This window comes from Piliocolobus tephrosceles, chromosome 5 (assembly GCF_002776525.5).
Source record: "Piliocolobus tephrosceles isolate RC106 chromosome 5, ASM277652v3, whole genome shotgun sequence".
NCBI classification, from domain to species: domain Eukaryota; kingdom Metazoa; phylum Chordata; class Mammalia; order Primates; family Cercopithecidae; genus Piliocolobus; species Piliocolobus tephrosceles.
Window position 1 is genome coordinate 61,187,532 of NC_045438.1, and position 16,990 is coordinate 61,204,521.

The following is a 16,990-nucleotide window of genomic DNA, read 5'->3' on the forward strand; positions in this document are numbered from 1 at the left end:
CTAAAAACATTTTTATAGAGATGGGACCTCCCTATGTTACCCAGATTGTCTCAAACTCCTAGGCTGCTCAAGTGATCCTCCCACCTCGGCTTCCCAAAGTGCTGAGATTACAGGTATGAACCACTGCACCCAGCCTAAACTGTATTTTAAAAATCCAATTCATGTCTGGTCCCAAATGATTCTGGTAAAATAAGTTGTGTTATGACTGGATATGTGTGTATAGCTGATAAAATACCAAAAAATGTTAAAAGACTGAAAGCTACACAGCAATTATTTTTATGTAAGAACTCTAAAAAGTTCTTGACAAGTTATTATGAGAAACATTTCATGTAGGAGTGATTTCTAAGGCAGCATTTGAGTTTCCATAAAAACAGAACCTTCTGTCTCAGAAGGTATATCAATAAGAGGACCAGAATCTTCTATATCCAAGTGCATTGGTTTCTCCTGTTCACAACTCAGGGTTGAACTGTCGTTCATTTGAATCTCTTCCTCTTCCAATTCCAAAGATTTATCTGCGGCTGAAGCTACCACTTCTTCGTCCTCATTTTCATGTAGAAAGCTACAAATCATGTTGGGTCGATAGGAGAAATCATTATCCTTTATTTGCAGCCATTCCACCCCACCTAATTTGGAAGGGATGAGGAATAAACCAAAAAGAAACAAAAAATGAATTTTAGTGAAGTATATTTTTATTTATTTTAAATCTCTATCATATGAATACATGTCAAACTAAAAGCCCAACATAAATCAAGGAATATGGTGTCTGTAACTACTGATAAAATATACTTTCCATCTTCTCTAGAGACCTTGGAATGCCTATTAGGTAGGTACCATCAAAATCACTACAAGTTATCAACCTCAATTACTATTCCATGCCTTTTTCCAGAGTTCAGTTCTCAGATCATTTTGAAATATAATTTGAGCACTCTCTGCCATCTTATGCCTTCAAGGAAACTTAACACTACCCTACAATTTTTTTTTTTTTTTTTTTTTAAGACAAAGTCTCGGCCGGGCGCGGTGGCTTAACCCTGTAATCCCAGCACTTTGGGAGGCCGAGACGGGCGGATCAAGAGGTCAGGAGATCGAGACCATCCTGGCTAACATGGTGAAACTCTGTCTCTACTAAAAAAATACAAAAAATTAGCCAGGCGAGGTGGCGGGCGCCTGTAGTCCCAGCTACTCCGGAGGCTGAGCCAGGAGAATGGCGTGAACCTGGGAGGCGGAGCTTGCAGTGAGCTGAGATCGCGCCACTGCACTCCAGCCTGGGCGACAAAGCAAGACCCCGTCTCAAAAAAAAAAAAAAAAAAAAAAAGGCAAAGTCTCACTCTGTCACCCAGGCTGGAGTGCAGCCACGATCTTGGCTCACTGCAACCTCCGCCTCCCCAGTTCAAGCAATTCTCGTGCCTCAGGCCCCCGAGTAGCTGGGATTACAGGTGTGTGCCACCATGCCCGGCTAATTTTTTTTCAATAGAGACGGAATTTCACCATGTTGGCTAGGCTGGTCTCGAACTCCTAACCTCAAGCCATCCACCCGCCTCACCTCCCAAAGTGCTGGGATCACAGGCATGACCCACTGCACCTGGTTATTAGTCATTTTTCTTCCAATTCAGTTTCAACTACAGATGTTCATATTTTTTTCCTGCAATAACATCATTCTCCTAGTCGGCCAGGCTCAAAATCTTGAAGCTATCCTTTATTCTGTTATTTAGCATAATACTGAAAATAGAATGAATTTGATGTTCACTCATATTCATTCGTGTCTGTTTCAATGTAATTCACTTTAGAATGCAAGTTCCTAGAAGGTAAGAGTCACACTTCCTCTCTGTTCTGTTTTGCCTCTAGCATGTAGCCGTGTTTGGTAGCCAGCCTACAAGATGGTCCCCAATGTTCTTCACCTTCCTGGTATTCATGCCCCTGTGTAGTCCTGTCCCACACTGAATAGGATATTGTGGAAATGACAAGACTGTGACTTCTTTTTTTTTTAGACAGAGTCTCGCTTTGTCGCCCAGGCCGGAGTGCAATAGCATGATCTCGGCTCACTGCAACCTTTGCCTACTGCGTTCAAGCAATTCTCCCACCTCAGCCTCCCGAGTAGCTGGGATTACAGGCACGTGCCACCACACCTGGCTAATTTTTTGTATTTTTAGTAGAGATGGGGGTCTCACCATGTTGGCCAGGCTGGTCTTGAACTCCTGACCTCAAGTGATCTGCCTGCCTTGGCCTCCCAAAGTGCTGGGATTACAGGCAGGAGCCACCGTGCCCAGCCAAGACTGTGACTTCTAAGTCTAGTTCATAAAAGAAACTGTGGCTTCTACCTTGTTTTCATGGAATACTTTATCTGAGAGAAGCCAGCTGCCGTATCAGGAGGACATTCAAACAGTCCTGTGAGAACAACATGGCAAGGAACTAAGGCCTCCTGCCAACAACCAAAATAAATTTACAAGCCATATGAATAAGCCATTTTACAATCAGATTTCCAGCATTAGTCAAGCCTTCAGATGACTGCAGCCCAGATAACATTTTGCCTGCAACCTTATCAGAGACCTGGAGCCAGAACCACCTACCTAAACTGCTCCCAAATTCCTGATTCACAGAAACTGTAAGACACTGGTTTTCTGTTGTTTTAAGCTGTTAAGTTTAGGGGTAATTTGTTATGCAGCAGTAGATAACTAATGCAGACTCGAATTGTTGGTTGCTCATTTATTTGACTAAACAAAACACCCAAATATTCCCAAAGATCTGTCAGATTATTAAAGACTACGAAGAGGAAACTCGTAACTTCCTTTAATAAGAATATCCCAATGATAGCTAAGCTTATGATACATGTCAGCCTTTTAAGTTTATTCTAGAACCTAGTACCTCTTTCTTCCTATAATTATTACAAGGTGCCTAAAAAAGGGGATAGTTCAGGGATATACATAATAAGAACAAGGGTTTATTATATAGTTGTATAAAGGCGATGTAATTAATTTTATAAGATCAACGTACCTTCAAATGTTTATCCCTTGTTAAGCTATAAATACTCATCATGAGAATCTTACTAGAGTTTCATATATGTTATTGAGCAGTGAACTTTTAAACCATCAAATTATTGTTTTTTCAACTCCACAAACATGTATCTACTTCAGGTGAAAGAATCACTAGTCTAAAAGTCTCTAGTATGTGGTGACCAGCAAGTGAAGAAGAATAAGTGGATGCAAATTAAGAACTCATGCCTGTAATCCCAACACTTTGGGAGGCTGAGGCAGGAGGATCACTTGAGTCCAGGAGGTTGAGACCAGCTGGATAACATAGTAAGACCCTGTCTCTATTTAAAAAAAAAAAAAAAAAAAAAAAAAAGGTTGGGCGCAGTGGCTCACACCTGTAATCCCAGCACTTTGGGAAGCTGAGGTGGGCAGATCACCTGAGGTCAGAAGTTGGAGACCAGCCTGACCAATATGGAGAAACTCCATCTCTCTACTAAAAATACAAAATTAGCTGGGCGTGGTGGTGCATGCCTGTAGTCCCAGCTACTCAGGAGGCTGAGGCAGGAGAATCACTTGAACCTAGGAGGTAGAAGTTGCAGTGAGCTGAGATCGCACCACCCCACTCCAGCCTGGGCAACAAGAGCGAAACTCGTCTCCAAAAAATAAAATAAGATAAAAAAACCCTGTCTCTACTAAAAATTAGCCAGGCGTGGTGGTGGGTATCTGTAATCCCAGCTACTCAGGAGGCTGAGGCAAGAGAATCACTTGAACCCGGGAGGCAGAGGTTGCAGTGAGCTGAGATCACACCACTGCACTCCAGCCTGGGGGATAGAGTAAGACTCTGTCTCCAGAAAAGAAAAAAAGAAAAACGCCAAAAGAAAAAGAAAGGCTGGGCACAGTGGTCTCTTCAGGAGTTCGAGACCAGCCTGGACAACATGGCGAGACTCCATCTCTACTAAAAATACAAAGAAGGCCGGGTGCAGTAGCTCACGCCTATAATCCCAGCACTTTGGGAGGCTGAGGCAGGCAGATCACAAAGTCAGTTCCAGACCAGCCTGACCAACATGGTGAAACCCTGTCTCTACTAAAAATACAAAAATTAGCTGGGCATGGTGGCATGTGCCTGTAGTCTCAGCTACTCACAAGGCTGAGGCAGGAGAATTGCTTGAACCTGGGAGGTAGAGGCTGCAGTGAGCAGAGATCACGCCATTGCACTCCAGCCTGGGCGATGGAGTGAAACTCCATCTCAAAAAAAAGAAAAAACAAAAACAAAAACAAAACAGCCAGGCATGGTGGAAATGCCTGTGGTCCCAACTACTGGGGAGGCTGAGGTAGGGGGATGGGGGCAGAGGTCACAGTCAGCTGACATCGCACCACCGCACTCCAGCCTGGGTGACAGAGTGAGACCCTGTCTCAAATAAAATAAAATAAAATAAAGTAATTAAATAATAATAATAATAAAAACTAGACTGATGACTAACAATTGTGGTCCTAGAGTCTCCCCCACATTTAAAGCCAGCTTTTGGCCAGGGGCGGTGGCTCATGCCTGTAATCCCAGCACTTTGGGAGGCCGAGGCAGGTTGATCATCTGAAGTCAGGAGTTCAAGACCAGCCTGGCCAACATGGCGAAACCCTGTCTCTAATAAAAATACAAAAATCATTCAGGTGTAATGGTGCACGCCTGTAATCCCAGCTACCTGTAATCCCAGCTACTCGGGAGGCTGAGGCAGGACAATCGCTTGCACCCAGGAGGCGGAGGTTGCAGTGAGCCAAGATGGCTCCACTGTACTCTAGCCTGAGTGACAGAAAGAGACTGTCTTTAAAAAAAAAAAAAAAAAAGCCAGCTTTTTCCAGCTGTGAGCCTGTTGAAAGCTGCTGCAACTGCCAAAAGTTTCCAAAGGATTTCACCTTGGGAATTGAGAACTATTGTGATCGTATCCACTTTGCTTACAAGGAAGTTTTTGCCCCCCACACATCAGACAGGTAATATGCTGACATCATAACAAGGTTTGAGGGAGGCACATCTTATACATGAATGTAAAAACATAATCATCATGCTTATGAACTACAAAAAGGTACAAGGAAGTTTTTAATTAAAGAGGGGAGAGGGGAAAGGAGAAGAGAGAGAGAGAAGCACTACTGAATTCCCTAGGGCTTAGATATCAAGTTTCTTCAAAAACTCCTCAGTCATTTCCAATGCCAAGCAGATAAAAGATTTCTACGTCCCCAGTGCTCTCAGCTATATGAGTGTTCAACTGCATTTTAACTCTATGCTTGGTACTTTACATGGAGCACCCTCTATTTTAATATATTAAACATATTATGAGGCCAGGCACAGTGGCTCACACCTGTAATTGCAGCACTTTGTAGGCCAGGGTAGGTGAATCACTTGAGGTCAGGAGTTTGAGACCAGCCTGGCCAACATGGTAAAATCCCGTCTCTACTAAAAAAATTAGCCGGGCGTGGTGGTGGGTGCCTGTCATCCCTGTTGCTCAGGAGGCTGGGGCAAGAGAATTGCTTGAGCCCGGGAGGCGGAGGTTGCAGTGAGCCGAGATTGTGCCAGTGCACTCCAGCCTGGGTGACAGAGCAAGACTCTGTCTGAAAAAAACAAACAAACAAAAAATCACGTATAGTTATACTAAAAAGTACAAGGAGTGTCCTGGCATCAATGTGCCACTGTCAAAGCCAGTACTGGATCACCTATTTTCAGAGAATAAGGCAACTAACCTATGTTTTCTTCTCCTTCCTTCTTCTCTGTCAGAAGAGTTCTTGTCATGCTGAGCTTCTTCATTGTATGACATTTATATTTTAGCACTGTTTTATTATTGCCTTCTGTATCAGCTAGAACAGAAATGAACTCCATTATTATACTGCTTGTGCTATCAAATAAAACAAAGATAAAGCCTTAATAATTCCAGTGTAGGGAGTCAGATTAAACTACTTCCTGTCAAGACAGTGTAATAAATTCAAGGTATAACTCATCCCTCCTGCTCCAAGCATAGAAAAATAACAGATAAAATACATTAACAGGCCAGGCACAGTGGCTCATGCCTGTAATCCCTGCACTTTGGGAGGCCAAGGCAGGTGGTTCACCTGAGGTCAGAAGTTCCGAGACCAGCCTGGCCAACATGATGAAACCCCGTTTCTACTAAAAGTTCAAAAAATTAGCTGGGCATGGTGGCACATGCCTGTAATCCCAGCTACTTGGGCGGCTGAAACAGGAGAATTGCTTGAACCCGGGAGGCGGAGGTTGCAGTGAGCAGAGATTGTGCCACTGCACTCCAGTCTGGGCAACAAGAGCAAAACTCTGTCTCAAAAAAAAAAAAAAAAAAAAATTACATTAACAATTGAAAGTATAACTGGATTCAAATGTAACAAACATCTTCAGAGGTCAGAAACACAAAGTTATGCGTGAGATTAAACCCATAGGTCTAACAGGCTTCATCCTTGAAGTAGAAATTGGGGCCAGGAATTTTACCCTATAGCGTATTGGGATCTAAAATTCTACCACTCAAATGAAGGACCAAAGTCAGATTTACTACCTGAAGCCAAAGTTTGGAGTAGAGACATTCTCAATCATGACAGGCTGAGAAAAAGAATTGCTGCCAACCTGCTGCCTGGAGTTGAAACTTTCAGAAAACTATGCCTAGGCAGGAGGGAAGATGAGGCCCTTGAGCCAAGGATATGAAGCACAGACACTTCCATACATTGCTACTGTGATTGTAAATTGATACCACACTTTAGAAAGTAGGCTGCTCTGCCTGTGAAGTAGCCCTTCTTTTATTCCTTGGCCAGGAGCGGTGGCTCACACCTGTAATCCTTTTGAGAGGATCCCTTTGAGAGGCCGAGGCAGGCAGGTCACTTGAGGTCAGGAGTTTGAGACCAGCCTGGCCAACATGGTGAAACCCCATCTCTACCAAAAATACAAAAATTACCTGGGCGTCATGACAGGCGCCTGTAATCCCAGCTACTCAGGAGGCTGAGGCAGGAGAATTGCTTGAACCTGGGAGGTGGAGGTTGCAGTGAGCCGAGATCATGCCACTGCACTCTAGCCTGGGTGACAGAGTGAGACTATGTCTCCAAAAAAAAAAAAAAAAAAAAATTCAGGAGAGTGATGATCTCTGAAGACAGAGGGAAAGAAAGAAGTTTGGAAACGGGGATAGAAGGACTTTAAATGTATCTGGAATGGGTTTGTTTGTTTTTGAGACACAGTCTAGCTCTGTTGCCCAGGCTGGAGTGCAGTGGTACGATATCGGTTCACTGCAACCTCCACCTCCCCAGTTCAAGCAATTCTCATGCCTCAGTCTCCCAAGTAGCTGGAAGGCACATGCCACCATACACAGCTAATTTTTGTATTTTTAGTAGAGATGGGGTTTTGCCATGTTGGCCAGGCTGGTCTTGAACTCCTGGCCTCAAGTGATCTGCCTGCCTTGGCCTCCCAAAGTGCTGGGATTACAGGATTAAGACACCTGGCCCAGCCTGGCATGTTTTTTCAAAACTATAATCTGAGTCACATTTGGGAAAATGGTAGGATATGATACAGCTAGACAATGGATACATGAGATATTTAATGTTTATTATGCTTAAGTATGATTGAAATAGTTCATATTAAAAAGGGCTGGGCTAGCAATCACTTACCATGTTCAACATTTTCTTCAAATATAACACAAGTCCCAAGAGTGTCTGCAGAAAAATACAAATTGTTGAGAAGAGCTACCATCTCTGAAAGGCCCATATCAGAAAGAATTCCATCTATCTGACATCCTCCTACCTTCATACTCCCCAGCAAAGACACAGCTGTCCACTTGCAGAATGGGCCTCTCAGTGTCAATGCCCTACAACAGAATGAAGGATCATAAAAAAAAAAAACATGATTAGAAAAAGGCTTCAGCATTGTAACCTTGCTACCAAGGAAACTAATCTCCAAAACTGGGGAAACTCTAGAGCATCTTGTCCTACCAAGTACAGGATAAACTACAACTGCTCTGATCACAGCAGCTACAACTTGAAGACTACTTAATTCATACTCAAGTAACAAGGTCTATTTCAATCAGCATCTTCAAGAGTAAGCTAAGAACAGAGGAAGTTTTGTCAACAGGAGTGCAAAGAGTCTATCTATCTGTCATCTATCTATTTTTTGAGACAGTGTCTAGCTCTGTCACCCAGGCTGGAATGCAGTGGCATGATCATGGCTCACTGCAGCCTTGACCACGAGGGTTCAGGCAATCCTCCCACCCTAGCCTCCTGAGCAGCAGGGACCACAGGAGCATGCCACCATGCCCAGCTAATTTATTTTTTATTTTTATTTTTATTTTTTGAGGCGGAGTTTTGCCCTTTGTTGCCCAGGCTGGAGTGCAGTGGCGCGATTTCGGTCACTGCAACTCCGCCTCCGGGGATCACGCAATTCTCCTCTCTCAGCCTCCCGAGTAGCTGGAATTACAGGCATCCACCACCATCCCCGGCTAATTTTTGTATTTTAGTAGAGACGGGGTTTCACATGTTGGCCAGGCTGGTCTCCAACTCCTGACCTCATGATCCACCCACCTCAGCCTCCCAAACTGTTGGGATTACAGGCGTGAGCCACCGCACCCAGCCATTTCTTCTTATTATTATTATTGTAGAGAGGGGGTCTCACTATGTTGCCCAGGATGGTCTCCAATTCCTGGGCTCAAGTGATCCTCCCACCTCTGCTGAGATTATAGGAATATATGTACTGTTCCATATCACAATGTTACTTCCTCCAAATCTGTAACTTTCTCTTCAGCCACACATTCAAACAAATAAGCAAAGTTAGCCATTTTCTCCTATCTGCTCCCATAGTACCCCTGTACTTCTACATTATACTTAATTATACATTAATTAATTATACTTAGTGTACTTCTTATCCTTAGAGTTCACTGCTTTGTAAGGCGAAATAAATATATCAATACTTGTGGACAGGTATTTCACCATTCTTGTTTTACATTTAAGAAACTCTAGAACAATCCCCCCAAGTCTAGAAAACTCACCAAAACCTTGCATTTATTTTCACATTTTGAGAGAAAGTCTGAATCAATAATTCCTGATAATTCCACCAGAACCAACTGCTCCTGGTGAAAGAAACAGGGGTTAACATGTAGCACTCGAGCGGGCAAGAGGGAGCAATTAGCAAAAGAAGCCAAAAATCCCACATTTGTGAAAACCGGACCCCGTTTTCAGCAAGAGGATTTTCAGCAATCCACATTTGTGAAAACCGGACCCCGTTTTCAGCAAGAGGATTTTCAGCAATCCACATTTGTGAAAACCGGACCCCGTTTTCAGCAAGAGGAAACGACCCTACCTAAGGTAACTTCCCGGTACTTCCCATCCTAAGTCCGGGGTGACGATTAGGGCTGAGGTCCCAAGCTGCCCGGCTCCGCGTGCCCAGCAGCAAGAAGCCGGTGAGGAGCGTCGGGGCCTCCCTCCCGCCCGCAGCTCCCCGACTCCCTTTCCCACACACGGCCAGCACAGGTATCACCGCCACTGCGGTGCAGGCTTTCGGCGTAGCGCTTACTACCTCCTCTTCCTCCTCTTCGTCCTCCAGACCCCGCTCGTCGACCGCCGCCATGGTCCCTTGGCGCCTCGCCTCCTAGTCAGCGGCCACGCCCGCCTGGAGCCGCCATCTTGAGTGCGGGCAGCAGCTCCTACGCGGAGCAGCTCACGGCGTTCCTGCCGCTCCGCTCATCGCCGCGCAAACCGCTCCTGCCAGAACTCAAGATGTCGGCTTCCGGTGGGCGGGTGGCTACGGGCGCCGAGAGCGCTGCTGCTCGCGTGGAGACTCGCCACGGCCCACTCCTTGCTCAGTGACTGAAAGCAGGGGCGGGGGCTAGGCTGCTGTAGGCAGCGGAGCCTTCTCGGTCACGCAAGACAGGCCCTGCGATCTAGGGAGTCGCCGGGCTCCCGGCCCCGCTGGCGGGGAGGACTGGCAAGGCACAGGGGATAAAGGTGAAAGCAAGAAAACCATGGTTTCAGGCGGATCATGGACAGAAAGGCCTTGTGTTGACCCGAGCACATTTCTTGGAAAGAAATTATTAATATTGTGTGAGCGCTCATCCTCAATTCAGCGTCCCCCAAGCCAAGTTAAAGGCACATTCAGTTTAACACTAATGAGCGCCTACACGGTAAAAAGCACTGCACCAGGAGCTATGAAAAATAGAAAGTGGGCTTAAGTTTCAGGCCTGCGAGCATAGGATCTGTGAGAGGTATATAAATGGACCCAAGCAAGTGCTGTAGAGATACACATTGTTATAGGAATACAGAGACCTGGGCAAGAGAAGTTTGAACAGAATTTTCTTAAAGTATCCCATAGATGTTTCTGATTATGAAAGAAATGGTCTTCGAAAGAAATGGTCTTTGAACTTGCAATAGCATGATCTAGCAGTTAAGATCATGAGCTTTGGATATTTATTTATTTATTTATTTAGAGATGGACTTTTGCTCTTGTTGCCCAGGCTGGAGTGCAATAGTGTGATGTCGACTCACTGCAACCTCCACTTCCCAGGTTCAAGCGATTCTCCTGCCTCAGCCTCCCGAGTAGCTGCGATTATAGGCATGAGCCACCACCCCTGGCTAATTCTGTTATTTTTATTAGAGACGGGGTTTCTCCATGTTGGTCAGGCTGGTCTCGAACTCCCGACCTCCCAAAATGCTGGGATTACAGGCATGAGCCACCGCCCCCAACCTGAGCTTTGGATTTTAATACCTGTCAAGTTCTACTGCATTAACAGCAAGGCTTTGGGCAGATTGGTTATTGTGAGGATTAAATGAGACAATACATATAAAATAAATTTAGCCCAGTATTCAGCACATAGTAAGCATTTAAAGTGCATTTAATCTATTGTTAGTAGTAATATATAAATTTTTTAGTATGCTGCTCTCTTTTTCTTTCTTTTATTCTTTCTTTCTCTTTCTCTCTTTCTTTCCTTTCTTTTTTTGTGACAGGGTCTGGCTCTGTCGCCCAGCCTGGAGTGCAGTGGTGCCATCGTAGCTCCGTGTACCCTCAAACTCCTGGGCTCAAAGGGAGCCTCCTACCTCTGCTTCCTAACTGGGACTACAGGTGCACGCCACAGCGCCCTGTCTTTACAAAATGGTTGTATGAGTGTGCCATAACTTGATCCTCTATTTTTTAACACATAGGTTATTTACAATTTGTGGATATTGTAAATAACATTGTAGTAAACACTCTTGTGTGTATATTTTTGTCCAGTTGCCTAATTAAATGTATAGGATTTCATAGCTTAAAAAAGTAGAAGGAACACTGGACCTGTTAGAAGTACATTTGAATTCTAGCTCTGAAGCTTAATAATTGTGAACTTTTCCAACCTCAGTTTTCTTTCTTCTTTCTTTTTTTGAGATGGAGTCTTGCTCAGTGGCCCAGACTGGAGTGCGGTGGTGCCATCTCGGCTCACTGCAAGCTCCGCCTCCCGGGTTCAAGCCATTCTCCTGCCTCAGCCTCCCGAGTAGCTGGGACTGCAGGCGCCCACCACTGTGCCCGGCTAGTTTTTGTGTATTTTTAGTAGAGACGGGGTTTCACCGCGTTAGCCAGGATGATCTCGATCTCCTGATCTCGTGATCCGCCCGTCTCCGCCTCCCAAAGTGCTGGGATTGCAGGAGTGAGCCACCGCGCCCAGCCATCAGTTTTCGTATTTATTCTATGAGGATGAAAATAATTATGCTTACACCAGGCGCGGTGGCTCAAGCCTGTAATCTCAGCACTTTGGGAGGCCGAGGCGGATGGATCACGAGGTCAGGAGATCGAGACCATCCTAGCTAACACGGTGAAAACCCGTCTCTACTAAAAATACAAACGAATTAGCCGGGTGTGGTGGCGGGCGCCTGTAATCCCAGCTACTCGGGAGGCTGAGGCAGGAGAGTGGCGTGAACCTGGGAGGCGGAGCTTACAGTGAGCCAAGATCCCACCACTGCACTCCAGCCTGGGCAACAGAGCAAGACTCTGTCTCAAAAAATAATAATAATTATTATTATTATTATAATTATACTTACTATGTCTTTTTTTCTTGGAAAGCAAAAATTCAATCGTATATCTAAAAATGCTTAGTAAATTGAAAATTTACATAAATTGTCAGATTTGAAGGGAGATGTGGGGAGGATAAGGAGGAGTGTACAATCCAAGCTGAGGGAACAGCAGAAGCAAAGGCTTGAGGAATGAAAATATGTGCGTTTTGGAAGGTTAGTGTGTTATAAATCAAGATGTCCCTTTAAAATAAACAAGCCTCTTACTTCTAGCAAAGGTTATTATTGTTTGGTATTTATGAAGTAATTATTTTTATTTACTTTTAATGATTTACAAAAGAATACACAGTTGAAAGTGAGCCTTTTTGTTTTGGTTTTTGTTTTTTTGAGATGGAGTCTGGCTCTGTCACCTAGGCTGGAGTACAGTGGCAGGATCCTGGCGCACTGCAACTTCTGTCCCCTGGGTTCAACCAATTCTTGTGCCTGAGCCATCCTAGTAGCTGGGATTACAGGTGTGCGATACCACACCCGGCTAATTTTTGTATTTTTAGTAGAGACAGGGTTTTGCCATGTTGGCCAGGCTGGCCTCGAACTCCTGACCTCAAGTGATCCACCTGCCTCGGCCTCCCAAAGTGCTGGGATTACAGGCATGAGCCGCCTCACTCGGCCAGAAAGTGAGCCTTCTACCCGTCCCCCAACCATTTGTACTAGTTTCTTTTATATCCTTTCCAAGATATTCTGTGTGTTTACAAAAACGCGTGTATATAAAATCTGTGAAATAATTTTTATTTATTTTTATTTTTTTGACAGAATGAGACAGTCTCATTCTGTCACCCAGGCTGGAGTTCAGTGGCACCATCTTGGCTCCCTGCAACCTCTGCCTCCTGGGTTCAAGCAATTCTCTTGCCTCAGCCTCCCAAGTAGCTGGGACTACAGGCACCTGCCACTATGCCCAGCTAATTTTTGTGTTTTTATTAGAGACAGGATTTCACCATATTGTCCAGGCTGGTCTTGAACTCCTGACTTCAAGTGATCCACCTTCCTCAGCCTCCCAAAGTGCTGGGATTACAGGCGTGAGCCCCCGCAGCCAACCAATAATTTTAATATTAGAATATGGCATGCATACTGGAAAACCATTTCCTTGGAAGGAAGGAAGACATGATCTAGAGCTTGTACCCTGTGAAAATAAGCTTAAAGTTTGAAACATCTTTCAGACTCAAAACAGGAGCTTATTAGGCACAGTAAGCATCCATAGGCACCCATCAGCATCAGCTTTGAAAGAGGGAGACAAGCCTTTTGATTGGGAGGAATTTCCACAATCTTAAAGTGGGACTCAATACAGTCTATTCTCAATGACTTACAATTCTTAAAAAGATTAAAAGCAGCCGGGTGCAGTGGCTCAGGCCTATAATCCCAGAACTTTGGGAGGCTGAGGTGGGAGGACTACTTGAGCCCAGTAGTTTGAGATCAGCCTGGGCCATATAGTGAGACCTCGTCTCTACAAGAAATTTTTAAAATTACCCAGGCATGGTGGCACATGTGTGTAGTTTCAGGTTCTTGGGGAGCTGAGGTGGGAGACTCGCTTGAGCCCAGGACCTCAAAGCTGCAATGAGTTGCAATCATGTCACTTACTGCACTCCAGCCTGGATGACAGAGTAAGACCCTGTCTCAAAAAAGAGAAAACATTGTGCCAAGTGAAAGAAGTCAGACACAGAGTACCACATACTGAATGGTTCCATTTATATGAAATGTCCAGAATAGGCAAGCCTATAAAGAGAGATAGTAGGTTGGGCGTAGTGGCTCACTCCTATAATCCCAGCTCTTTGGGATTCCAAGGTAGGTGTATCCCTTGAGGCCAGGAGTTTGAGACCAGCCTGGGCAACATAGGGAGGTCCCATCTCTATCTTTGAAGAGACAGAGAGATTAGTGGTTGCCAGGGCTTGGGAGGATGGCGGAATGAGGAGTGACTGCTACTGGATAAGGAGTTCCTTTTTTTTTTTTTTTTTTTAATGTAAAAACAAGCTTATTAAGAAAGTAAAGGAGCCGGGCATGGTGGCTCACGCCTGTAATCCCAGTACTTTGGGAGGCCGAGGTGGTTGGATCACCTGAGGTTAGGAGTTTGAGACCAGCTGGCCAACATGGCAAAACCCCGTCTCTATTAAAAATACAAAAATTAGCTGGGGGTGTTGGCGGGTGCCTGTAATCCCAGCTACTTGGGGATCTGAGGTGGGAGAATCGCTTGAACACAAGAGGCAGAGGTTGCAGTGAGCCAAGATCGCACCACTGCACTCCAGCCCCGGTGACAAGAGCGAAACACCGTCTCAAAAAAACAGAAAGTAAAGGAATAAAGAATGACTACTCCATAGGCAGAGCGGCAGCTTGGGCTGCTCTACTGATAATACTTAAGTTCCTTTTTGACTATATGCTAAACAAGGGGTGGGTTATTTATGAATTTTCCAGGAAAGGGGTGGGCAATCCCCAGAATTGAGTGTTCCTCCCCCATTTGGACCACATAGGGTAATTTCTGGACGTTGCCATGGGATCTGTAAACTGTCATGGCACTGGTGGGGCTGTCTTTTAGCATGCTAATACGCTGTAATTAGCATATAATGAGCAAGGAGGATGACCAGAGGTCACTCTCATCACCATCTTGGTTTTGGTGGGTTTTGGCCAGCTTCTTTACTTCGTCTTGTTTTATCCGCAAGGTCTGTATGACCTGTATCTCGTGCTGACCTCCTATCTCATCCTATGACTTAGAATGTCTAACCTCATGGGAATGCAGCCCAGTAGGTCTCAGTCTTATTTTACTCAGCCCCTGTTCAAAATGGAGTTGCTCTAGTTCAAATGCCTCTGACATATTCCCCTACCTTTTACAAGGGAACCCTTAATCCTAAGGGTTGTAGAGGGATGAAGATCCATTTTCTGCCACTTTTTCAGAATGAATAGGGCAATTATATTCCTGCCTAACTATGAAGGTCTCTTGTATTCAGGGTAGAGAGCAGCTTAATCAGAAAGCGTCAATATGGCGAGGGCCACTCATAACTCTAGAGTTCTGACAAAAGGTGATATAGTTTCCAAATTCTGGAGAAAACAGGTACAGAGAAACTAATATGCTCCAAAGGTTGTTCACAGGAGTATACTTTACTCAATTTTTAAAAGCTGTAAATAGCTCAAAGGAAAAGTTTTCTTGATTCCAAAGTCAGCCAATTGTGGTGCTTCAGACTATTTCCTTTGGGTTGGGGGTCTCCTCAGTTTAGTCCCTTCATGGTTCACCAGGAAGATGTTACTGGAAAGGGGTCCTGATCCAGACCCCAAGAGAGGGTTCCTGGACCTCACACAAGAAAGAAGTTGGGGAGAGTCCATAGAGAAAAGTGAAAGCAAGTTTATTAAGAAAGTAAAGAAGGCCGGGCGCGGTGGCTCAAGCCTGTAATCCCAGCACTTTGGGAGGCCGAGACAGGCGGATCACGAGGTCAGGAGATCGAGACCATCCTGGCTAACACGGTGAAACCCCGTCTCTATTAAAAAATACAAAAAACTAGCCGGGCAAGGTGGCGGGTGCCTGTAGTCCCAGCTACTCGGGAGGCTGAGGCAGGGGAATGGCGTAAACCCGGGAGGCGGAGCTTGCAGTGAGCTGAGATCCAGCCACTGTACTCCAGCCTGGGCGACAGAGCCAGATTCCGTCTCAAAAAAAAAAAAGAAAAAAGAAAAAAAAAAGAAAAAAAAGAAAGTAAAGAAGGGCTACTCCATAGGCAGAGCAGCTAGGAGTTTCTTTCTGGATGATGAAAATGTTCTGAAATTAGTGGCAGTGGTTGCACAGCTCTGTTAATGTACCAAAAAAAAAAAACCACCAAATATGTATTTTTAAAGGGTGATTTTTATGATATATGAATTATATCTTGATAAAGCTGTTTTTTTTCTTTTGTTTTTTGTTTAAAAGAAAAGAATAGAAACACTTAAACTGAACAGAGAAGAGGAAATTTGCTTGGGGTGATCAAGGAAAAATCTTTGAAAGCTAGATAACTATGGTGGCTGCATAGAAATGTAATTTGGCTCTGGATCCAAAAAAGATGGCTTAAGGACCCATGGCTGAGAGGAAGAAAAGTTGGAAAGGGTCAAGTGTTATTAGTTTACTTTAACTGAACTTACTTTAAGCCTTGTCTACTGAAACTAAGGCTGCTGAGGCAGAAATAATTTGAAAAACATTCATTGGAAGCCAAATACGAGGATTGAACTGGGAAGACACACCAATAGAGTTAGGAGTGTTCTGAAGTCTGTTACAAGTTACTGGAACAGGCTTTTAAAAGGACGGCCTTTTTTAGGAGAAGGGAGAAGGAGAGGGATGGAAGGAGAAGTACTCCTTATACCAAAGTTATTGGAGAGTACATACAGTACAGAATTTACAGTCATTGGCTGCAGATTGCAACATGCAAGATAAAATGTCTGTGTCCAAGACAATCAGTAAAACTTTATGATCAGAAGTCAGTGTCCTTTTCAGTGTCAGTAGATTATGCATTAATCAGTATGTCAACAATTTGAAGAACTCACAGATTCTTTACTCAGGGATAGGATGTTGCCATGAGTCACAAGACCTCCCCAAGGCAAGTTAATTTGGAAGCCAGTTTACTTTAAAAGTAAACTACCAAGTGTGACATCTAGGTTATCAGCCTCAAGACAGTCTCAAAAAGTAACTATTATCAAGAATGACATTTAATGAATCATCGAGATTATTTAACAATTAACTAGCAGGGCACAACCGTCAGCCATGTTGGGGTAGGGTCCTGGGAAAGTTGGATCATGGGGAGGCCTGGAGTGAGCTAAAGGCTTGCAGTGGTTGCTTATTACTGACTGATATGGAAAAATGTCTCTAATTTAACAACTGGTATGTTTTTATCAGTGCATACAAGCTAAATATCAGCCCTCATTAGTCTAACTTCCATTTTACACTTTGGGAAACTGACACTTAGAAAATTAGGAAACTTGGCCAGTAGCGGTGGCTCACGCTTGTAATCCCAGCACTTTGGGAGGCCGAGGTG

At 44.4% G+C, this 16,990-nt stretch overlaps 1 protein-coding gene and 1 non-coding gene across 2 annotated transcripts; both read right to left on the reverse strand.

The window, feature by feature from the left end:
• Positions 1–259: 259 nt before the first annotated feature.
• GTF3C6 (general transcription factor IIIC subunit 6) lies at positions 260–9,778 on the reverse strand. The gene is made up of 6 exons (XM_023206032.2): positions 9,502–9,778; positions 8,975–9,055; positions 7,738–7,801; positions 7,605–7,649; positions 5,694–5,807; positions 260–623 (listed from the first exon to the last, which is right to left on the reverse strand). Exons 1-6 carry the CDS (start codon positions 9,550–9,552, stop codon positions 343–345), a joined length of 636 nt encoding a protein of 211 aa, XP_023061800.2. The 5' UTR covers positions 9,553–9,778; the 3' UTR covers positions 260–342.
• On the reverse strand, positions 4,940–5,043 carry LOC111538678. Its single transcript, XR_002730429.1, has one exon. It is a non-coding gene; the product is annotated as a small nucleolar RNA U13 (small nucleolar RNA).
• Positions 9,779–16,990: the final 7,212 nt, after the last annotated feature.

Excerpts from the sequence above, each read along its gene's own strand:
- GTF3C6 (XM_023206032.2), bottom strand. The coding sequence starts at position 9,552 with ATGGCGGCGGTCGACGAGCGGGGTCTGGAGGACGAAGAGGAGGAAGAG. Across the intron at positions 9,056-9,501 it reads ACGAAGAGGAGGAAGAGGAG|GAGCAGTTGGTTCTGGTGGA; the intron begins GTAGTAAGCGCT and ends TTCTTTCACCAG. Across the intron at positions 5,808-7,604 it reads TGAAGAAAATGTTGAACATG|CTGATACAGAAGGCAATAAT; the intron begins GTAAGTGATTGC and ends TTTCTGTTCTAG.